Source organism: Myotis myotis, unplaced genomic scaffold, assembly GCF_014108235.1.
Source record: "Myotis myotis isolate mMyoMyo1 unplaced genomic scaffold, mMyoMyo1.p scaffold_m19_p_4, whole genome shotgun sequence".
In the NCBI taxonomy this organism is placed as follows: Eukaryota; Metazoa; Chordata; class Mammalia; order Chiroptera; family Vespertilionidae; genus Myotis; species Myotis myotis.
Genome location: NW_023416346.1, coordinates 80,667,130 through 80,690,678, shown reverse-complemented (window position 1 = coordinate 80,690,678; position 23,549 = coordinate 80,667,130). Strand labels below are relative to the sequence as shown.

General features: G+C 46.9%; 1 protein-coding gene across 2 annotated transcripts; it reads right to left on the bottom strand.

The window, feature by feature from the left end:
- Nucleotides 1-17,253: 17,253 nt before the first annotated feature.
- CITED1 (Cbp/p300 interacting transactivator with Glu/Asp rich carboxy-terminal domain 1) lies at nt 17,254-22,773 on the bottom strand. 2 transcript variants are annotated; one of them, XM_036305158.1, is made up of 3 exons: nt 22,363-22,773; nt 18,395-18,519; nt 17,254-17,846 (listed from the first exon to the last, which is right to left on the bottom strand). In XM_036305158.1, exons 2-3 carry the CDS (start codon nt 18,452-18,454, stop codon nt 17,319-17,321), a joined length of 588 nt encoding a protein of 195 aa, XP_036161051.1. In that variant the 5' UTR covers nt 18,455-18,519; nt 22,363-22,773; the 3' UTR covers nt 17,254-17,318. The 2 variants fall into 2 exon arrangements, with proteins under 2 accessions (XP_036161051.1, XP_036161052.1); XM_036305159.1 differs by lacking the exon at nt 22,363-22,773 and adding an exon at nt 21,878-22,282.
- Nucleotides 22,774-23,549: the final 776 nt, after the last annotated feature.

Sequence of the window (23,549 nt, the reverse complement as noted above, 5' to 3'; positions counted from 1 at the left end):
TAATCTTTCAAAACTAAATCAAGAAATTACAGAAAACTTGAAGACTGTTTACAAAAACTAGTGAAATTGAAGCAATAATGAAAAAAACTCCCAACAAACAAAAGTCCTGGACCACACGGTTTTACAGGTGAATTTTACCAAACATTCAAGGAAGAACTAACACCTATATTTTGCAAACTACTTCAAAAAATCCAAGATGAGGGAAGATTCCCAAGCTCATTTTACAAGACCAGCATTATCCTAATTCCAAAACAGGATAAAGACACTACAAAGAAAGGAAACTATAGGCCAGTATCTCTGATGAATATAGATGCCAATATTCTGAACAAAATATTTGCAAACCAAATTTAGCAATACATTAAAAATATCATACATCATGACCAAATGGGATTTATTCTGGAGATGCAAGACTGGTATAATATTCGCAAATCAATTAGCGATATACACCACATAAACAAATTTAAAGACAAAATCACATGATCATTTCAATAGATGCAGAAAGAGAATTTGACAAAATCCAGCACCCATTTTTTATAAAAAACTCTCAGCCAAGTAGGAATAGAGGGAACATACCTCAACATAATTAAAACCATATATGACATCTACAGCCAACATCATACTCAATCGGCAAAAACTAAAACTATTTCCCCTAGAACAGGATCAAGACAGGGATTTCCACTTTCACCACTCTTATTCAACATAGTACTGAAAGTCCTAGCCACAGCTATCAGACAAGAAGAAATAAAAGGCATTCAAACTGAAAAAGAAGTAAAACTATTATTATTTGCAGATGACATAATACTGTACATAGAGACCCCTAAAGATTCTACCCAAAACTACTAAAACTGATCAATTAATTCAGTAAAGTTGCAGGATACAAAATTAATATTAAAAATCAGTTGCATTTTTATTCACCAATAATGAATTCTCAGAAAGGGAAATAGGAAAAAAATCCCACTTAAAATTGCATCAAAAAATAATATACCTAGGAATAAATTTAACCAAAGAAATAAAAGACCTGTACTCAGAATATAATAAGATACTAAAGAAAGAAATTTGTAGGGCGGGGCTATAGGGTTAAGCCTCGGACTGACCTGTTGGCAAAGCCACAAACAGGTCCCAGCTTAGAGGGCACAGTCCTTTTAGCATAATTAGACTTGACCTTATGATGCTCCCTAAATCTTACCTGGGTAGCTAATGGGCTGTGGGAGATGTAGCAAGTGCTGCCAAAACAAGTGAAACTCACAAGAACATAACTATGGTGACCACTACCTTGTTTACCTCTGGCTATAAAATAAAGGCTCAGCTTGCCTCTGGATCTCTCTCTGTGGCCTCAGCCAGGCACAGGAAGATCCACCTAGACCCAGTTTATTCTCTTTGTCATTTCATCATCCTTTACCGCCCTCACTCAGGCTTTCGAACCCTTGGCTGAGCTGGCTCGGCCCAGAAATTGAAGAAGATGCAAATAATAGAAGCATATACCTGTTCATGGATATGAATATTTAGCATTGTTAAAATGTTCATATCAACCAAAGCAATCTATAAGTTTAATGAAATTCCTATCAAAATAGCAATGGAGCCCTAACTAGTTTGGCTCAGTGGATAGAGCATCAGCTTGTGGACTGAAAGGTCCCAGGTTCGATTCCAGTCAAGGGCATGTACCTTGGTTGCAGACACATCCCCAGTGGGAGGTGTGCAGGAGGCAGCTGATAGATGTTTCTCTCTCATCGATGTTTCTAACTCTCTGTCCCTCTCCCTTCCTCTCTGTAAAAAATCAATAAAATATATTTAAAAAATAGCAATGGAATTTTTCACAGATATAGTACAAATAATTCTAAAATTTATATGGAACCACCAAAGACCCCAAATAGCCTCAGCAACCGTGAGGAAGAAGAACAAAGTTGGAGGCATTGCACTACCTGATATCAAACCACACTACAAAGCTATAGTAATCAAAACAGCATGGTACTGTCATAAAAATAGACATATAGATCAATGGAACAGAATAGAGAGCACAGAAATAAATCCACACCTATATGTCAATTAATTTTTGACAAAGGAGGCAAGAACATACAATGGGATAAAAGACACTCTGTTTAATAAATGGTATTGGGTAAATTGATCAGATACATGAAAAAAAATGAACCTAGATCACCTCCTTATGCCATATACCAGAATAAACTCAAAATGGATTAAAAACTTACGTATACCAGTAAGACTCAAAACCATAAAACTCCCAGAAAAAAACATAGGCAGTAAAATCTCTGACATTTCCCATAGCAATATTTTTTTCTGATATATCTCCTTGGGCAAGGAAAACAAAAGAAAAAATAAACAAATGGGAGTACATCAAGCTAAAAAGTTTTTGCCAGCAAAAGAAACCATCAACAAAATACAAAGACAATCTACAGAGTGGGAGAAGATACCAATGCTACATCTGATAAGGGGTTAATGCCCAAAATTTATAAAGAACTCATACAATTCAACACCAAACCCCCAAAGAATTCAATTAGAAAGTGGGCAGGGAACCTGAATAGACACTTCTCCAAAGAGGACATACAGATGGGCAATTCTATATAATAAAGAGGCAATATGCAAATTGACCCTCACACCCTCACAAGATGGCTGCCTACGACCAGGCCATCAGGGGGGTTAGTGAAGGATGACCAAACAACTGAACAGTGAAAGGGCGAGTTGTCGCGGGGCCTACGTGGGCCGGCCGCCGGGCCCCATGAGGCACAGCCTGACCACGCTGCTGGCGGGCTCGGGCACTGACTCCCCAGCCCACGGCGGGAGCCCGGTGCAGGCTGCCACCCGCCCGCCGCCCCCGGACTGGACCCACGCGGCAGCAGCGGCGGCGGGGCGGGGCGTGTGTCCTCGCCCGAGGAGATGGAGGAGGAGGCGATCACCGGCGCCCCCGGGGATGAGATGGAGGACATGGACTTCCTATCTGGGCTGGAACTGGTCAATCTGCTGGACCCCTGGCAACCGGACTGGCCCCTGGAGCCCGGGCTCAGCTCGCCCTGGGAGGGGTGAGGACTGCGCCCTCCATCTTGCCCTGGGTTCTCCATTTTTGGGCAGAGCCATGTGCTCGGCTGGGGCTTCTTCCCGGAGGCCCAGGCCTCTGCTGTCCACGCCCAGGATTTCTCGGGACTAACCAATGATAATCAAGGGAAGTGCACGCCATCAATATGACTACATCCTGTGTAATGAGACACCAACTCATGCCTGGCCAATCGGCAGGGCCCACAGTCCCCTCTCCTGCCCTTACTCCACCCTCCTATAAAACCCCCGTCCCATCAGGCTTTGGTCTCTCTGCCATCTGCTGCTATGCCAGTAAGGAGGGCAGGGGAGCCAGACCTAGGTTTGAAATAAATGACTCTTTGCTTTTGCATTGGACCCGCTGGCTCCCTGGTGGGCTCTTGGGAATCTTGAAATCTGGGCACAACAAACAGCAGGTTGAGTGGGGCAACCAGGCTGGTGGAATGGGGGTGGCATGAGGGGCGACCAGGATGTTAGGGGGGCAGTTGAGGGCAACCAGGTCAGCAGGGGGGGCAGTAAGGGGAGACCGGGCCAACAGAGGGGGGCAGTTTGGGGCAACCAGGCCAGCAGGGGAGGCAGTAAGGGGTGACCAGGCTGGCGGGGGGGTGCAGTTAGGAGCAACCAGGCTGGCAGGTAGAGGGCAGTTGGGGGCGACCTGGCCAGCAGTGGGGGCAGTTAGGGGCTATCAGGCAGGCAGGCAGGTGAACGATTAGGAACCAGTGGTCCAGGATTGTGAGAGGGATGTCCGACTGCCAGATTGGAGAAGGTGCAGGCTGGGCCGAGGGGAGCCCCTCTCCTGTGCACGAATTTTGTAGATATACAAAATTCTAGTAGATATATAAAATGTTACTAATCATAGAGATATGCAAAGTAAAACCACAATGAGATATCACCTCACACCTGTCAGAATGGCTATCATCAATAAATCAATAAGCCACAAGTGCTGATGAGGATGTAGAGAAAAGGGAACCCTCATGCACTGTTGGTGGGAATGCAGGTTGGTGCAGCCACTATGGAAAACTGTATGGAAGGTCCTAAATAAATTATTTTATAATGGAACTGCCTTATGATCCAGCGATTCTACTTCTGGGTATATGTCAGAAGAAACTCAAAACACTAATTTAAAAGAATATATGCACCCCTATGTTCATTGCAGTGTTATTTACAATAGCCAAGATATGGAAGCAAGCCAAGTGCCCATCAATAGAGAGGTGGACAAAACAGTGGTTGAACATATATACAATGGAATATTACTTGGCTATAAAAAGAATGACATTTTTCCATTTGTAACAGTATGGATAACCTAAAGGGTATTATGTTAAGTGAAATAAGTTAGAGAAAGACAAATACCATATGATTTCAATTATATGTGGAATCTAAAGAACAAAATAAATGAACAAGCACAATTGAAACAGACTCATAGACACAGAGAGCAGACTGATGGTTGCGAGAGGGGAGGGGGGTTGGAGGGTTGGGTGAGAAAAGGTAAGGGATTAAGAAGTACAAATTTATAGATTCAAAATAGTCACGGGGATGTAAATAGTCACAGCATAGGAAATATAGTCAATATTATTGTAATAACTATGTATGGAGCCAGGTGGGTACTGGAAATATCAGGGGAAAGTGTATGATTGTCTAACCACTATGCTGTATACCTGAAACTAATATAAAACTAACATTAAACAATATTAAATGTAAACTATAATTTAAAAATAAAATTAAGCCTAGTCAGTGTGGCTCAGTGGTTGAGCATCAACCTATGAACCAGGAGGTCTCTGTTTAATTCCTGATCAGGGCACATGCCCGGGTTGTGGGCTCGATCCCCAGTGCGGGGAATGCAGGAGGCAGCTGATCAATGATTCTCATTATTAATGTTTCTATCTCTCTCTCCCTCTCCCTTCCTTTCTGAAAACAGTAAAAATATATTTTAAAAAATTAAATAAAAAACATTTCCTTTGAGACTTTTTTGACCTATGAATTATTTAGAATTATGTTGTTTAGTTTCCAAGTGTTTGAAGATTTTTCTGTTATCTTTGTTATTTATTTCTAGTTTGATTCCATTATAGCCAGAAAACACTATGATTTCTGTTCTTTTATATTTATGAAGTTTTGTTTTAGGCCCTAGGATATGGCTTATTTTGACCAATGTTCCATGAGTAGTTGAAAAGAATTATGTGTTCTTGTTTTGTTGTATGAAGTGTTCTATAAATGTCAATTAGATCCTCTTGGTTGATGGTGCTGTTGAGTTCTTTATCTTTGCTGAATTTGTCTAGTTGTTCTATCAATTGCTAAGAGAGTGTTGAACTCTGAAACTCTAATTACAGATCTGTCTATTTTGCCTTGCAGCATTCTCAGTTTTTGTTTCATGTACTTTGAAACTTTGTTGTGTGCATCCACATTTAGGATTGCTATGTCTTCTTGGATTGATCCTTTCAACATAATGTAAATGCCTCTCTTTGTCCCTAGTAATTTTGTGTTCTGAAGTCTACTTTACCTGATATTAACAGATTAATGTTTCCATGATAAATCTTTTCATCCTTTTGTTTTCAAACTACCTTTGTTGCTATGTTTGAAGTGAGTTTCTTGCAGATAGCATATAGTTGGAATGGTGTTTTTTCTTTTTTTCATCCACTTTACTTATCTCCCTTTTTTTATTTTTCTCAATTTTATTTTGTATTGATTTTAGATGTACAGCTTAGTAGTTAGACAATCATACACATTACATAGTGTTCCCCTTGACATTTCCAGTATCCCAACTGGCACAATACATAGTTATCTCAATACTAGTGGCCCGGTGCACAAAATCTGTGCATGGGGTGGGGGGGGGAGTCCCTCAGCCCAGTCTGCACCCTCTCCAATTTGGGACCCCTCAGTGGATGTCCGACTGCCGGATTGGGCCTAAACCGGCAGTTGGACATTCCTCTCACAATCCAGGACCGCTGGCTCCTAACTGCTCGACTGCCTGCCTGCCTGATTGCCCCTAACAACTTCTGCCTGCCAGCCTGATCACCCCCTAACTGCTCCCCTACTGGCCTGATTGACACCTAACTGCTTCCCTGCTGGCCTGATTGCCTCCAACTGCCCTCCTCTGCTGGCCTGATCACCCCCAAGGCTTTGATTAGTCTAGATATGACCCTTCACAGAAAATTTCATTAAACCTGCTTTACAATAAGGGTTTGATGATTGAATCATTGGGACCAGACACCAAGATGTCCTTTCTTTAAATAGTGGAGGGAATAATTATCTTGTCTTTAAGTTGCCCTAAACATCAAATGAGATAATGACTTAGAAAAGTATAAAAGCACCATATAAAGACAACTGTCTTTTTCATGTACTGAAAAGACAATAAAGTGGTAAAATGAAAAACACTATTTTTATTCTCCCCTTTCCTTCCTTTACAGCCTTTATTTAAACTTTGAAATTCATGAAAATTTCACTCCTATTTTCATTTCTTTACATTAAATATTATTTGGTATTAGTTTCAGGTTTTATATTAGTTACAGAATAGTGGTTAGACAATCATATACTTTACAAAGTGTTCCCCGATATTTCCAGTACCCACCTGGCTTCATACCATCATTACACTATTGACTCTATTCCCTATTTAAGTGACAATAGGTTTACAGGTTCCTTCCAATCTTTCTTTTGTGTTGCTCGTCCTTCCTTTTCTTTCTCACTTCTTCCCTCATTTTCTTTATATAGTATCTCAATTGGCCTTCAAAGCTCAGCGAAGGCGCTGGGACATGCTTAATCCATTTTGCAGACCAGGAAACTGAGGCCAATTCCAGTTGGCTGTGGAACTGGACTCAGCGCGTGAGGAGTCCTCACAGCGGTGCGCTCCACCCTTCCTAAGGGACTGCTGGGGGACAAACAGAACAAACCTCCCCTTGAGGCTTCTGAGCCTCGTTCTCAAGCACCTCTTCATCCTGGATGCTCCACATTCTTTTCTCTCCCCCGCCTCCACTCCGCCCCCATTCTTTACTGCCCCCCCCCCCCTTCTCCGGAGTAGGTGGTAGGATTCACAATCACAGCGCAGGCATGCGCTGCTGTGGTGCAGGGTGGGTGCAGGCATGCTTTTGGGCCAAGGCAGGAGCAGGAGTCACAGCTTCTGAAGTGCGAAGGCTGCCTGGGCGATGCACGGTTAGCGCTGGGAGCTTCTCTGAATCAGGTCAGTCAGTTGGGTACCCTGCAGTGTGGCACCCTTCCACTGAGGTGGCGCTGCCCCTCAACCCCTGCCTCAGGGCTGCGGGTCCAGGCCCCTCTGCCTGGGCGTCCTTCCATGCCCCTTGTTCCCCACCGGCTTGACCAGTGTCTTGGGGCCACTGCAGAACCTTGCTCTCCACAGGTGAGGCAGATCCCCGCCTGCTGGCTCCCTGCCAGAGCCCCCTCTGGTGCACCCTGCCTCACCAGGTTTTTGCCTTTGATCTGTGACATTGGTGACAGCACACTCCTAGCAAGCCTGGTACCCAGAGGGGCACAGAGTCAGTTCTTTGCCCAGAATGTTAGAGGGTGCAGTCGAATTTGCAGATGTCGCCCAGAGCCTGCTGGTGAAGGCAGCGCCTGTGTGGGGTGTCCTCATAGAGGGACAGTGCAGCCCAGCTCTGTGACCCTTGGGCCGCTCACCTCCTGGCAGGCTGCTTCGCCAAAGCCGGGGCGCTCACCTGGGAGTCACCCTTCAGTCGGCCCGCAGTCGGGCCTCACACCGCTGCTAGGTCTCCATCCTCACCTGGGTCACCTCTTTTCTTCCACATTCGGCCTTCATCTATCCCTCTCTCCTTTAGTGCTTATGCTCCAAGCCTGAAAGAAAAGGACCAAGACCAAGAAGGACAAAGCCCAAAGGAAGTGAGTTTTAAACCCCCACATCCCATTCTCTGGATTTCCTCCCACACCTCCTCTCTGTTTCATGTCTTGAATGGGCACCAGGTTCCGGCATCCTGCGGCCCAGCCACATGGCCTCCGGGTGGCCTGGTAGAGCCGGTCTCCGGGAAGCTGTGGATCTGTGGCAAGAGGCACAGCCTGGGTCTCAGCAACCCCATGCCTGCTGGAAAGGGCTGTTGGAGGAAGGCGGGAGCCCGTCGGTCATTAACTCCCCAACTCCAGAGGAGGTACCACAGGCTCACCCCCAGCCCAGGCCCTGCTCCCACCTCCCCCCGCCCCCAGCGGTTGTGACATTAGGAGTCCTGGCCTAATTTACATATTCCTCTCTTATTATATAGGAGGATTATTGACTACATTACCTAAGCTTACTTACATCCCCATGGCTATCTTGCAACTACCAGTTTGTATTTCTTAATACCTTCACCTCTTTCATCCATCTCCCCCCCCCCCACACTGGAATTCACCAGTTTGCTCTCTGTGTCTATGAGTCTGTTTCAATTTTGTTTGTTTATTTTGTTCTTTAGATTCCTCATATAAGTGAAATCATATGGTATTTTCCATTTAAATTTATTTATAACTAGAGGCCCTGCACCCTCTCGCAATCCGGGACCCCTCAGGGGATTTCGGAGAGCCAGTTTCACCCGATCCCTGCAGGCCAGGCCAAGGGACCCCACCAGTGCATGAATCCATGCACGGGGCCTCTAATCTACTTATATAAAAACCCTGGGTGTAACATCATGGCCAGAAGCATGACCAACTGGAAGTCAGTCAGTCCTGCAGGGGTCGTCTTGGAAACGGCTGTGCCCTCCCCCAGCTGTTTCCCGGAGGGCGAGGTTTCAGGCAGGAACCCACCCTCAGAGGAGAGCATGGAAGTATTGAGTCCGGCCTTCAAACCAGACCCTGACAGTAGGGAGGAGGCAGCCCCATTCCTCACAGAATCTGCTGTTGGATAGCTTGCTGTCAGTGGTCTGCCAGCCAGGAACACCATTCACCTGCACCCTGGACCCTGACAGGAGGGAGGAGGGAGCCCCATTTCTCACGTAATCCACAGGTGGCCAGCTTGCTGTCAGGGGCCTGCCAGCTAGGAATTCTATTCACCTGCATATCTGTATAAAGTTTTAATACATTATATTAGAGGCCATGGTAGTACTGTTTTACCCACAGTGTCTACAGGAATTGCTGCAAATTTACTTCTCGGTGGAAGCACATTTCATTCCCAATATAAATTAAATTACCGATTCCATTAAATGAAACTTCAATTTCTAGACTCAATATAAAGAGTGAAGTTGCTAAAACTATTAAAAAGGCCCAACTTCTCATTATTGATGAATGCACCATGGCATCCAGTCATGCTATAAATGCCATAGACAGATTACTAAGAGAAATTAGAATGTTGTATTTGGTGGGAAAGTTCTCCTTGAAGATTTTTGACAATGTCTCAGTATTGTACCGCATGCTATGTACAAACGAGTTTAAAGTACTGCAATGTTTGGGGATATTTCAGAAAGTTGTCTCTTACAACAAATATGAGATCAGAGGATTCTGCTTATAGTGGATGGTTAGTAAAACTTGGAGATGGCAAACTTGATAGCAGTTTTCATATAGGAATGGATATTATTGAAATCCCCTGTGAAAGGATTTGTAATGGATCTATTATTGAAGCTACCTTTGGAAATACTATATCTATAGATAATATTAAAAATATATCTAAACGTGCAATTCTTTGTCCAAAAAATGAGCGTGTTCAAAAATTAAATGAAGAAAATTTGGATATACTTGATGGAGATTTTCACACATATTTGAGTGATGATTCCATTGATTCCACAGATGATGCTGAAAAGGAAAATTTTCCCATCAAATTTCTTAATAGTATTACTCCTTAGGGAATGCCATCAGAAATTAAAATTGAAAGTGGGTGCAATCATCATGCTATTGAGAAATCTCAATAGTAAATGGGGTCTTTGTAATGGTACCAGATTTATTATCAATAGATTATGACCTAACATTATCGAAGCTGAAGTATTAACAGGATCTGCAGAGGGAGAGGTTGTTCTGATTCCAAGAATTGATTTGTCCCCATCTGACACTGGCCTCCCATTTAAATTGATTCGATGACGGTTTCCCGTGATGCCAGCATTTGTGATGACTATTAATAAATCACAAGGACAAACTCTAGACATAGTAGGCATATTCCTACCTGAACCCATTTTTGCACATGGTCAGTTATATGTTGCTTTCTCTCGAGTTTGAACAGCATGTAACATTACAGTTAAAGTTCTAAATACTTCATCACAGGTGAAATTAGTGAAGCACTCTGAAAGTGTTTTCACTCTTAATGTGGTGTACAGGGAGATATTAGAATAAGGTGAATCACTTTATCAGTCATTGTTTGCATTACTGTTGTTTTTATATCATGTTTTTGTTGTTTGCATATCATGTTTTTGTTGTTTCCATATCATGTTTTTGTCGTATTTATATCATGCCTCTGTTGTTGTTATATCCTTTTGTTACTGTTTATTTATTAATAAATTTATATATTATTTTCATATACATTTTACTAATTTCCTTTCATCTGTCACACTTCTATTATAAAGGACAAATAGCAATATTAAAATGTCTACACTAATTAATTCCCTTTTTAAAAAAATATATTTTATTGATTTTTTACAGAGAGGAAGGGAGAGGGATAGAGAGTTAGAAACATCCATGAGAGAGAAACATCTATCAGCTGCCTCCTGCACAATCCCCACTGGGGATGTGCCCACAACCAAGGTACATGCCCTTGACTGGAATCGAACCTGGGACCCTTGAGTCCACAGGCCGATGCTCTCTCCACTGAGCCAAACCGGTTAGGGCAATTAATTCCCTTTTAATGTGCATGAATTTCATGCACTGGGCTACTAGTATGCATATATGATCTTTAGTTAATATTTCCCCACCCCTTCTGCCCCTCCTTCCCCCTGATATTCATGTCTGTTCCATGTTTCCATGCTGTGGTTTCTGCTCCTGTGTTGAGCATCTGCCCCCTGGTGGTCAATGCGCATCATAGCTACCAGCCAGTCAGCTGGATGGCTGGTTGCTTAGGCTTTTATATATATAGATAATGATTCTAAGTATATTGCTTTTTACAGTTTTCTTAGAGTTTGCTTTAGGTAGTATCATATACATATGTAACTTAGAGTTTACTGATCTGGTGTTCAAGTAAGTTACCATTGACTAAATTCTATTGCTTTATCTTCAAGTTCACTGATTCTATCCCCTGTCATCTCCACTCTGTTACTGAGTCTATTCAGTGAGCTTTTTTTTTTTAGCTTCAGTTGTTTTTTTCCTTCCATAATTTCCATTAGTTATTTTTATAACTTCTATTTTTTGTTGCGATTTACAATTTTTTATTTATATCAAGTAAAATTATAATTGCTTATTAAAACATTTTTATGATGGTTGCTTTAAAACCCTTGCCAGGTAATTCCAACATCTGATTCATCTTGCTATTGGTGTCAATGGATTGTCTTTTCTCATCAAATTGTGGTGTTCCTGGCTCTTGTTATGGTGAGTGATTTTCTATTCTATCCTCAACATTCTGGTTATGTTAGGAGAGTCTTGATCCCATTTCAGTCTTCTGCTTTAGCTGGCAGTCACCATGTTTGGGTTTAGCATGTACATTCAGGTCTACTTCTGTGGGTTGTAAGTCCAAAGACAGTTCAGTTTTCCAAGCCATTGCAATGTTATTTTGGTATGCTCCATTCTTTTGTTGTTCCTGGGGCTCCCACTCAGTCCTTGCTGGAGCTGTCTGCAGGGGCAGAAGGTGATTCCCTGAGCTGCTTGTTTTTGCTGGGTGATCTTCTGGTGAATGGAGAGGCTGTTCTTATGCCACTGGGCGGAGAGTAAGGAGATATGGGGTTTGCTACTGCTACTGCTGTAGGCAAATCAGGCTTCCTGCTGGTGTCTCAGTTCTGGAGTGGGAACTGAGACAGCTTAGGGCTTTGCTACTGCAGGCAATTCGCATCACCCTCTGGAGTTTTGGTTGTAGGGCAGGCTTAGTTTCCCAGGCTAGGTCTCTTTTGGGCTTCTCCTTTCTCAGTGGTGTGTGTGTATATGTGTGTGTGTGTGTGTGTGTGTGTGTGTGTGTGTGTGTGTGTGTTGGTGGTGGTGGTGGTGGTGGTGGTGGTTTTGGGTTGCAGGCCTCTTTGGCCCCCAGGGTAGCGGTATGTGGGAGATAAAAAGAAACCCAACAGAATTCACCATGTTGTCATTTCTCAAGTCCTGAAGTTCCTAGCCAGTCCATCTTCTTTTTTCCTGTTTCCAGAGTCCTTTCATCATTATTGGTTGAGTAACTTCTAGGAAATATAATTGTATTTGTAGGAGAGGAGCAGGGAAAATGAGTCTAAATCATCTTGTTCTGAAACTATATGTCCCCTAGTGTAGTTTTTAAAATAACATTTTGGTATGAGTGAATATTTGAGCATCTTTTGATGAGTTTTATTTTATTTTTAAATATATTTTTATTGATTTCAGAGATGAAGGGAGAGAGAGAGATAGAAGCATCAATGATGAGAGAGAATTATTGATCAGCTGCTTCCTGCATGCCCCCTACTGGGGATTGAGCCTGCAACCTGAGCATGTGCCTTTGACTAGAATCGAACTTGGGACCCTACAGTCTGCAGGCCAATGCTCTATTCACTGAGCCAAACTGGCTAGGGCTTTTGATGAGTTTTAAAGCCATTTTAATTTCTTTTTCTGTATTTAATTTTGATATCATTTGCTCATTTTTATATTAGGCTGGTGGTCTTTGACATTGATTTGTAACAGCTGTTTTCATATTCACTACGAGTTGCAGAAATTTACTCCAGATTATTGTTTCTCTCTTTAAAAAATATTTTTATTGACCTCAGAGAGGAAAGGAGAGGGAGAGACAGATAGAAACATCAATGATGAGAGAGGCTCATTGATTGGCTGCCTCCTGCACTCCCCCTACTTGGGATCGAGCTGTAAGCCGGGTATGTGCCCTGACCAGGAATCGAACCTCCACCTACTGATTCATAGGTCAACGCTCAACCACTGAACCACACCAGCTAGGCTATTGTTTCTCTTTTGATTTTGCCTTTTTTTTTTTAAATATATTTTATTGATTTTTTACAGAGAGGAAGGGAGAGAGATAGAGAGCTAGAAACATCGATGAGAGAGAAACATCGATCAGCTGCCTCCTGCGCATCTCCCACTGGGGATGTGCCCGCAACCCAGGTACATGCCCTTGACCGGAATCGAACCTGGGACCCCCCAGTCCACAGGCCGACGCTCTATCCACTGAGCCAAACCGGTTTCGGCTGATTTTGCCTTTTTAATGGTATTTTTGCCTTGCCGGTTTTTAAAAATGTAGTTGTATATATAAATCTCTTCCATAACGTCTGGTTTTGTGTCATTCTTGGAAGGCCTCCTCATTTCAAGATTTAAAAAAAAATCTTCCCATATTTTCTTCTAGTACTTTTATGGTTTTACTTTTTCATTAAAATTTTTTTGGTCCATCTGGAATTTATTTTTGTGTAAAGTGTGAGGTAGTGTATCCAATTGTTCCAAAGCATTTATTGAGTAGTCCATCATTACCTCTCTACTTTGAAATGCTACCTTTAAAAAATGTGGTTAAAAAACACATAATATAAAATTTACCATCTTTACCATTTTAAGTGTACAGTTCAGTAGTGTTAAATTATTCGCATTGCTGTGCAACAGATCTCTAAAATTTATCTTGCAAAAGTGAAACTCTATATTCAGTGAACAATAACTCCCCATTGAAATGCTGCCCTTTCATCATAGTCTCTAGTGTCTGGTCTTTTTCACTTCTTGCCTAAATCACTGTAACAGCTTTCTAGCATCACCATAATTCCAATTGCCATGCACAGTATAGCCTGGTTCATTTTCCCCATGCAAGCTCTGACCACAGCATTCCATTATTCAAAACCTTCAGAAGCCCTTCGTGATATATTGCAATTGAAATTAAGTCCCTCATTATACTCTTTCGTAGCACCTGTAACTTTTTTTCATGTCTCTTTTCATAATTTGTAATTATCTGCATGATATTTGACTGTTGTCTATATCCTAGCTAAACTTAAAATTTCATGAGAGAAAGGGCAATGTGTTCACCACATATTTGCAGTGCTTAGTGCGCACCTGGTACTTAGTAGGTACTCAGTCCATGTTTGAGGAATGATAGGTTCCCCTTGGTCTGTGGAATAAAGTAGAAACAATGCAAGATCTGATTCAAACTTAATCTTCTCTCAGCTTTCTGCCCTTCAAGGAAATTAAGCTGCTGGATTTTCCACCCTTCCCTGACAAAGCCATGGGCTTTCTCATGTTTGGCTCTGGTTTACAGCATGCCCTGATCTTTTCATTTGTGCCATGTCCTCCCCTCCATTCCCCACCAGCATTGCTGCCTTGTGGAAATCCAATTCATCCTTCAAGAATATCACTGTCTCCACCACTGGACTGTGAGTTCCTTGAGACCAGAGACAGAGTCCCCTGATTTGCCCCTAGGGAGCATCATAGTTCCTGATCTCTAGGAGGTGCTCTTGGTTACACATCTTCAACTGCACCTAGGCTACAGGCTCCTGGAGGGCAGGCAGTGTTCCTTACCTGTGTGCATCTGGGAACCTTGCTGCCTAGCCCCCAGGGAGAGACTTGGAGTTGGCTTCAGAAATATTCCTGGTAACCTACTGAACCTGTCTAGTTGTGTTATGAGGGACCTGAATATGAAATAGTGTGGCAGGGGCAGAGGCTTCCCTGCCTTCCCCCCACTGTGCCCTGTGACATTCCGTCTCTCTGGCTCCTTCTCCAACAATAAAAAATTACTGCCTCACACTCCTCACCTGAGTTCAGCTTGGAGGTTACTCCCTGCCTCCCTCTCCCTCCAAACCCTCTGACGAAGAGGCTGCTCAGTTGGCCACGCTTTCCTGGCACCAGGAGGCAGGATTGCCATGCCCAAGATCTTGTTCTCCCCCCTTCAGAAGCACCTTCTCTAGGGATGTCCAGGCCATTCCCCACCACCACCTGCTTCCCAAGCTGTACTCCTGTCACCTCATGATTCCAAGGCAGCCCCTCCCCATCAGAGGCAGTGACCCTTGGCTTGGGCTTCTTCCTCCTTACCCTACGGGCTGCTGACACCCTAGGGGCTTCAGAGGTCAGGGTTGGCAAACAGTCTAGCCTGCTGACCTGTTTCGTTTGTCCAGAATCATGTTCTTGTGAAGGCCCCAGCAGAGGAGGGACTCGGAACCCTCCAGCCTTTTATGGTCGAGGCTCCTTCCACATCCTGCCATTCTGCTTTAGACCCCACTCTTGAGCCCACCCTTGCCCTGTCAATAGACTGTCCAGATTCTGAAACCCACTTGCTGACCACAGCTTCCCTCCTTTCCCTTCACTTCCTGCCTCCCTCAATCCTGACCTCTTCTCTGCACACAGACCTCCAGGCCCTCCGGTCCCCTGGTTCTCCTCACTTTCTCCCAGGCTTCCAGTTTTTCCTCTTTGTTTTCTTACCTCTGCCCTACTAGCCCCTCAGGACCCCATGTCTCCACCTCAGAACCCCATGTCTCTGTTTGCAGGGTCAGGTAAATCTATTTATCTTCAGAGGGATAATCCTAAAAATCAAAGTTGGTTAATTCTTTGTTTTCCTACAAACTTCCAGAGATTCTCCACAAGCTACAGGGTTGGTGGTACTAAAAACAAAGGCATGCTCCTCACTTGGTCTTCTAGAAGAAGACAAAAAATCTGGTTTTTAGCCACTGTAGCCCCTTTCATGAACCTGTGCCTGCACAACAGCTTTCCCCCTTACTCATTGTTTCCTTGGCTGGCTCTAGTCTTATTTTTAAACCCTATTGTTTTTGTAGGTACATATGTCTTTGTGTAAAGGCACAGAGCAAGACCAGCGAGGATACACCACAAACAGATAAACATTTGCTACCTCTGTGCAGGGCCAGAGGTGATCAAGATTGAGGGAGGGACTGGATCAAAGGATTTAACCTTATCTGTAAAGTTTCTACTCTCACAAAGAGATTGTATCATGTACTTACTACTTGTGAGATATTAAAAACAAAGAAATGAACCAGTTTAGTACCAGGAAACCTTCTCCAGACTTCCCAGGCAGAGGGAGCTGTTTCCTTTTCTGGGATTGAACAGCACCTTCCGCAAGTGTTATAGGCAATACTGTGTTCATCTTTCTCCTTCTAGATGGGGAATCCCCTCAAAGGTACACACTTTATATAATTCATGCTCCCATGCCTAACAGAGTGCCTGGCCCAGAGCAGGTGCTCAGCGAGTGCCAAACCCAGTGCATTGCCTCTGCCAGCTGGCTCCTTCAAAAGTGCTTGCCGTGGGTCAGACCTCATGCTAGTCATGAGCTGTTTCAAGTAAGTTCCACAATGTCCAAGGAAGGATATCCCCAGGAGTCTTAAATGTGGGTAGAGAAGACCCTTGGGTTATCTTAACACAAGGATGGGGTTGAACTGCCGTCCCCCAAGGCCAGGATCCAGTTCAGTGCTACTGTCTTGTCACTTGGCATGCTTCCGAAGCCACAGCCTCTTCAGCAGTTAATCTAAGGGCAAAGGCATCCCCAAAAGCTGAACTTGTCAAGTCCAGCCCTGATTTGTATCTCTAAGATGGAGAGGACAGCCCTAATAAACAGGCTGTCCCTATACATGGTGAGCCAGGGAGGCCAGAGTCAGGAGACGCTCAGACCAGGCTTAGAGGGAGGCCCTGAGCAATTGTCTGAGGGGCTTGAAGAAGGCATCAGAATTTCAGTTTAATCTTGGGAGTCTGTAGCTTTTGTAATTTTCCAGAGAAATCTGAGCTCTCAGGTCATAGGATCCTATTTAGGTCCTATCTACTGCTCAAAGGCAAAAGGGCAAAGCCTTAATGGGTCAATTGGATTGGAACTATAGAGTGGGTGGGGATGGCTTTTAGGGTTGGTGAAGTGTGTGTCACGTGGCCAGGGCAACCCTTTAGACCTGAATGTGCAAGTGGTGAGGAGGCTGAGGAAGGGTCTGGATCAGTCTTTCTTCTGAGAATGCCCCCAACCAGCCCCTGTATTTAACCTCAAATAGGACAGTGTTCCTGGGGACTTAGGGCAATGAGGCTAGGTACTTGGGCTCCTAAAGAGATAACGGCAGAAATTTGGTAAGCAGTCCCCTACCGCCCCACCCCCATTCCTCCCATCCCATCCAGCTCCCTCCCAGCTATCCACCCACACCCCACCACGGGCCTCAGAATTGCTGAAAAGACACCAGACCATGCAACACATCTTTAGACCTCAATGAAGAACACCTCCAGTTAGTCCAACTCTTTGTAAGTAACTTTTATTTTTATTTACAACAGAATTGGTGGCTTTATTCCTTCATGTTTAGGGATAGTTGGCATCAGCAGCCAGACGGAAAGTCTGCAGTGAAGTCAAATTCATTCTGCCCCAGCCACAGCTCTGGAAGCTCATTAGCCCGGTCCAGTCCCAGTTCCACCACCAGTGACATCAGCACCTCCTCATCCACTGGGTCTGAATCGATGATAGCAGGGCTCTGGGCACCAGCAGGAGGAGAGAGTGACCCCGTTCCTCCCGCCTGAGCCCCAAAGCCCCAGTTTTGCAGGGGCCCTGCCTCCCCTGGTTGGCCCGGAGTGGCTGCAGCCATCCCATGATACTGGCTATTAAGTTTCTGCAGCTGCATACTGGCCAGCAGGTGAGGGGCAGGGTGCAGGTTGAAGGGTGGGGATTTAGTGGGAGGGGTGGTGGTTGGAGAGCCTATTGGAGTTGGAGATCCAGAGGAAGTAGTGGGAACCCCACTGGCCTTGGTTCCATTTGAGGCTACCCCGGGGTAGTGCAGAGTGGCTACTGCTTTGCGATCTTTCACCCCCAGGTTAGAGTAGGCTAGAGAGCTCATCTCTTGGTTGGCATCCTAGAAGACAAGAAAGGTGCAACATAATATCAGGCCCAGAAAACTCCTACATGCACTTCATTTGGGGCTAGTGGTGAGGAGGTAGCAAGAAGGCCCCCTGCAAAGTTAAGCTCCCAGCCTGAGGATCCTCTTGAGCTCAGTGTTCAGAGCAAAGTGCTCATGCTGGGCACCTGCCCTCCTAAGTGGGTTTGCTGCTTTCATCTCCCTCCCTCCACCTCATCACTCTAAAGGCATCTCATTGTCCCTCTTCTCAGCCTCACATTAATCCTTTCCTTTTATTTTTGCCCTCCCCCCAATCCTTTCAATGGTGTTGTCTTATTCTGATTCTAATTCTCTGCTCCCTACCCTGCCATCTTTCAACAACCTGAGTGGGTTCGGTTTGACCACATTTAGGCAGAAGCTATCCTCATTCTCCCTAGAGAAAGCCCTGTTGTCTCCTCTCTGCTAAAGGACACTAGACACCACACCTAGGAGGGCCTATAGGTGGCCCCAGACCAGCTCATCTTCCCAGGTCTAAATGTCTCTACTTGTAAAATGGCAAAAGTTACCTCCTTCACAGGTGAGGTACCACCCTTGACATCAAGTGCAGGTCTCGACATCGTTGGCATTTCAGAGCCTCAGCAGAAGTTGGATAAATTGGTGGGAGGTGATGCTGCCAGCTGGAGCTGTTGTGCTGTATGTGATGGAGAAAAGATAAGAAGGGCAAAGGTTTCATTAGCCAAGAAAAAATTAGCAAAGCCCAAAGCAGGGCAATTACATACAGCTACAAGGAAAGGATGGTGACAGGGTTAGATCCAAGACCAGAGACCACGTGAGCAAGGGAGAAGATCAAGCTGGAACTTTGTTTGCTTGATTAGCCAGGTGCTGCCCAGGTAGCCAGCTATCCACATCATCAAGAGGGTACACAATGACTGCTTTCCCATGCCAGTGATTTCAGAGCCCCAAGTGTGTGTGTGGGGTGGCATGGCACTGTTCCTGATTCTGAAGGCATAAATATCCATAAGTAGCACACTGTCTTCATGGGCCACTGGCTTCTGAGCTGGGGCCTCCACTGGGACTGAGAAAAAGTGGGAAAGAGGGCAAGGAAGACCTAGAAAGCTGAAGGCTGTAGCCCAGGGAAGGAATCAGTCCCCAACGTAAATGCCATGGAGCTCCAAAGCCCTGACTCAGATATGGGTGTGAGAAAAGCCAGGCTGATAAAGGTGGGCTGGGGGCTCCGAGGTGGCCAGAGAGCAGCAAGGAATGCCTCAATTTCCTCCCTGCCTCAAGCTTCCTCCAAGACAGCCCAGGTAGCATAGGGCTTTCCCAGGACACCTGGTCTGAGCCCAGCCACACCCATCTGTAGTGACAAATGGGAATACTTCTTCCTGAAGGGAAACAGGAACAGAGATTCAATGGCTTTCCTATCAAGTGGCAGTGGTTCCGAGAGCAGGAGCTAGCACTCTTATGTTCATAGGCCTCGCCTGACCACTGAATCATACCTAGAATGATTCAAACAATTGCTGAAGAAATAATTCCCTAGCTCAAGTGCTGAAGGATAAAGGGGTGAGGGAAAAATAATTCCCTCAAACCAGAAACCAAAAAAATTTCCTCACCTGAAAACTCTCATTATTTTCCTAGAAGCTTGTTTTTAAGCTTCATCTATTCTAGCCTTCATGATGAATCAGAGATGTTGAATTTTGTATTTATAAATACCCTTTGCCCCAAAGAATCTCCCACACCTTAAAAAGCATGTCTAATCTTTCGAACAAGCCTAGAATTCTCCTTGACATTTCCCTCCCTCAGTGGTCATTAAGAATCTGCTCAGACACTTCTAGAAAGTAGCCACTTACTACTTCTCTTTATTGTCTTTTGCACCACTTACTTGTAGGGTAGGGAGGCAAGAAAGTAGAGAAACGAAAAAGTGGGGGAGAAAACAGAAAAAAAAACCAGTCGCTGGGTCATCACTACCACTGCTTGATTGGAGGCCTGTTCTTCTCCGAGGCTACCCAGTCATGTTTCAAGCCAGTGATCACAAGACAAGGAGTCTAATCCATGTCATCTTCCAGAGCCCAGCATCTTCGGTATGAAGCAATTTTCACATCCTAAGAAAAACGTTGAGGGGCCCTGCCCATCTTTCTCTGTTCGTATCCAGCCTTCCTTCTTTATGCCGCCCAAATGTACCCGAGTGTACAAAATAAGAAACAGTAGCAACAACAATAAAAAAGGGAGGGGAAAAAGTTATAGAATAAAAGAAAGAGCCAGAAAAAAGTTTTAATATCAGTTCTTGGGGAAGAAGACCCTTTTGCCCTTCAGGCTGTGAGCTCTCCTAAACAGGACCCTGTTTCCATTCAGATCTGTTGTCTCTCTTGGCCTCTCTCAGCCCCACTCCCACTACCTACCTGACCCCCCCACCTCCCCGTCCGCCCCTCGCCTGGGTCTGTGCTCCGTAGGCGCTCAGTAAGTGTTGAATCCACTTTTCGATGGGAATTCCTGACCCTGCTGGCCTGCTTTTCTGTCTCCACACTGCCACTAGCCCATTCGAAGGCAAAACTTGGCAGCTCAGAAGCGTCCCAGCCTGCTCCTCACGCCGAGAGCTGACTACTGTGAAACGACTGCTAGAGGCGGCCGGCAACCCAGAGCAACAAGTGCCTCCTCACACGCTGGTGCCTGGAGGCTCTGATACAAGTTCCCGCCCGCCCTTCTCTTCAGACCTTCCCTTAGCCCCACAGCCCCTCCCGCCTAGATGGGGGTGGGGAGAGGAAAGAAGGGACAGGCAAGGCAGGTAGGGGGCTCTCGTCTTTAATCTGTTGGAGGACCAAAAGTTAAAGTGGCACCAACTGGATGGCTCCATCTCGATTGCTATTTTCTCACTTAAGAGAAATTTAAGAATCCAAACAGTACTGCGGCTCCTCTTGGACGCGCTCTAACCCAGACCAGTCAGTTTCGCCACCTGAAAACTAAAGGCCTGTTGTTTGCGAACAGTTCGGCTGCCTTCCTCGCGGCATCCCAGGTGGAGCCGCCGGAGTTGAGGGCGACCTGGAGCATCCCTGGAAGGTGGGCACGAGCACACACTTCACCAAGGCCCCGAGCTTCCGTTCCCGCAAGTGCTGTGTCAGGAACAGATATTAGAGACCGCACCGACAGGCGGGCAGGGGCGCGGGCTCTGGTCCTCCGCAGCGAGTTTGCGGCCCCGCGGTGTGGCCGCGCGCGGGACGCACTCTGGCACCAGCGGCGGTGGCTCCTGCGCCTCACCAACACTTACTGAGCGCCCGCGGAGTGACCTACACGGCCGCAGGCTGAGCTACCCCCTAGCCAGGCCGCCTCTGCTCAGTGCTCTAACCCCGCTACCAGAAGAGTAGGAGAGGCTCCGAGAGGTTCGGTAACTTGCCCAAGGTCACAGCGCTAGAAAGTGGCGGAGCCGGGATTCGCAGCCACGTCTCTCTGACTCCAAGTCCGATGCTTGGCTAGGCAGGGACTCCGTGAGCGGCCAGCCCCGCGGCGCTCGTTTATAAGGAGAGGAGTGTGTGCGTGGGTGTGCGTGGCTGTGTGGGCGTGCGTGTGGGAGAGAGCAGAGGTAGACTGGGTAGTACAGGCAAGTTGCCCAAATTCGCTAACTTCCATCCCGCAATTGCCCCGAACTCGGCCCAAAAAGCCCCTCTCGCCTCCAGCCCCCAAAGGAAACCTGAGCTTTGTGCAGCCCCAGAGCCTGAGCGTCCAGATGCGGTCCGGGTGATTAGCAAAGTCCGTGGAAGCCCAGCTGGAGAAAGCGCGGGCGCAGGGAAAAGGTGCTGCCGTCTTCTGTGGAGAAGCGGGCGCTGGCGCGGGTGGCCGGCAGGCAGGCGCGCTGGCAAACCAAGCGGTTCGCTGGCGGGCAGGCGGGCGGCGGCCCCTCCGCCCCCAGCGGAGCAGCTTTCGAACAGAAAAACAAATTCCCCCAGACCCCCAGACCCCCCGGCCTGCCCGGCCGCCGCCCGCCCCCCGCGCCTGCTCGGCTGGAGTCCTTCGGCCCCGCCGCTCAGCCCAGCGTCCTGCCGGGCGGCCAGGCTTACCTCAGCGAAGCCGCCTGCCTTGGAGATGGAAGCGCGGAGCCCGGCGAGCCGAGTGCGAAGCGGCGGAACCCCTAGCCCCTGGCACGCACGCCGCCACCGCGAGCCGGTCGCGCTCAGTGCCACCCGACCCCGGGGCGCCTGGGAAAAGCCCGCACCGCCGCGCCGCCGCCGCACCGCACCGTGCCCGCCCGCCCGCGGCTTCGGCGCCTGACTCCGGGGCGGTGGCGGTGGCGGTGGCGGCCACCGCGCTCCGTTCTTGGCGCCGGGACCGGCTCTCAAGCCCCCATTGCCGCCCCGAGAGCCCTGATGCACACGCACACGGCAGAAGGTTGGCCTGGGCTAGAAATCCCAGGAAAGACAGACCCTTTCCCCCCTTTTTATCCCTCCCCCTCAATTTCCACGTCTTTATAACCGGCTTAGGGCATTATTAGCACATGTACTGGCTCGTGGGCCAGTTGGTGGCAAAATCTGAACTGGATACTCACTCAGGGCCAGAGCTGGTACTGTGCCTTCCTTAAGCCTCTTCCTCCTCGCCAGGGACGACTTAGCCTGTGGGCTGCGGGCGGGCTGCCGGGCGCAGTGAGCAGCCTGCCCGGTGGAGTGAGCAGCGTCTGGGGCGGCTCAGCCGTTTCCCTTCTGCAGCTGTGCCGCTGGTAACATTTTATAGCGGCGGCTAGCGTGTGTGGCCCTTTAAAGGCACTCGAGCTGGTGCAGTCACCGAGGATCTTGTGAAAGCGAAGGGCCGGCTGGGGAACGGAGTCCGAGCGACCCCGCGGGTCCGGCAGCGCTGGGAATCGGCCACGGCTCCGGGGTGGGGCTGGCGGACCCAGGGCACGGCCACCCCGAGCACTGAGTCCTCGGCCTACGCGGGTGCTTCTGAAGCTGGCGGGGGCCCGGGCCCGGGACATCGTCTCTCCCCACCACCCTGCATGGACTTGCCCAATAAATTCCACTTAATTTTGCTAAGGCAAAGGAGAGCTGTTAGTGTCTGTTTTCTGACCTAAATCTAGCGGGTGGGCTGAGAGGGCTTCAGGAGGAGAGCTATGGACTCAGGCAGTGACCCTGAGTAGGGGGCGCACAAGGGACGGTCCTGGGGAGCGGGAGGCATGATTTGGGTTCTCTGCAGGCTTTCTCGGAGCTTGTCTGTCCCTTTGGGCTGAACCATTTCCCTTGTTGAAGGGACAAAGCTGGGGTCCTTTTCCCCCTTAAAGTCGCCAGATCCAGGCAGAGCCTCATTGAGGGCCTATCTGCAGGCAGCAGTGGCTTCCCTCGCAGGCCTGAGCCAAGTATTCTCTTTTGTGGTTGTCCAGAGGGGACGGAGGCTGGTGGGATGCTACGCAGAAATATACTGCCTTCCTGGATGAGGTGCAGCTCAAGAGGCATGCCAAAGGCCAGGAACAGGAAGCAGGGAATGAAGAGCTTGCCCCTGGGCTGCCGGGGATTCCTCCTGCCTTCCCATGATGCCAGGTTATTTTATTATGATTATACAATCATTCCCATCTAGCAAGAATAATACTTTGCATTCGGAGCACATGTTTCTCAGGTTGGGATGTTATTTTAAAAATCTATTGGAAAGAGGTCCAGCCTTCTCCTTTATCTCAGTTGGTGTTCCTTGTAGCCAAGAAGCTCCTCACATTTTACAAGAAGGCCACCAGGATTACCCCTCTACTAA

Coding starts and splice junctions, on each gene's coding strand:
- CITED1 (XM_036305158.1), bottom strand. CDS start 18,454: ATGCCAACGATGTCGAGACCTGCACTTGATGTCAAGGGTGGTACCTCA. Junction 17,847..18,394: donor GTACCTCACCTGTGAAGGAG/GTAACTTTTGCC, acceptor CTTGTCTTCTAG/GATGCCAACCAAGAGATGAG.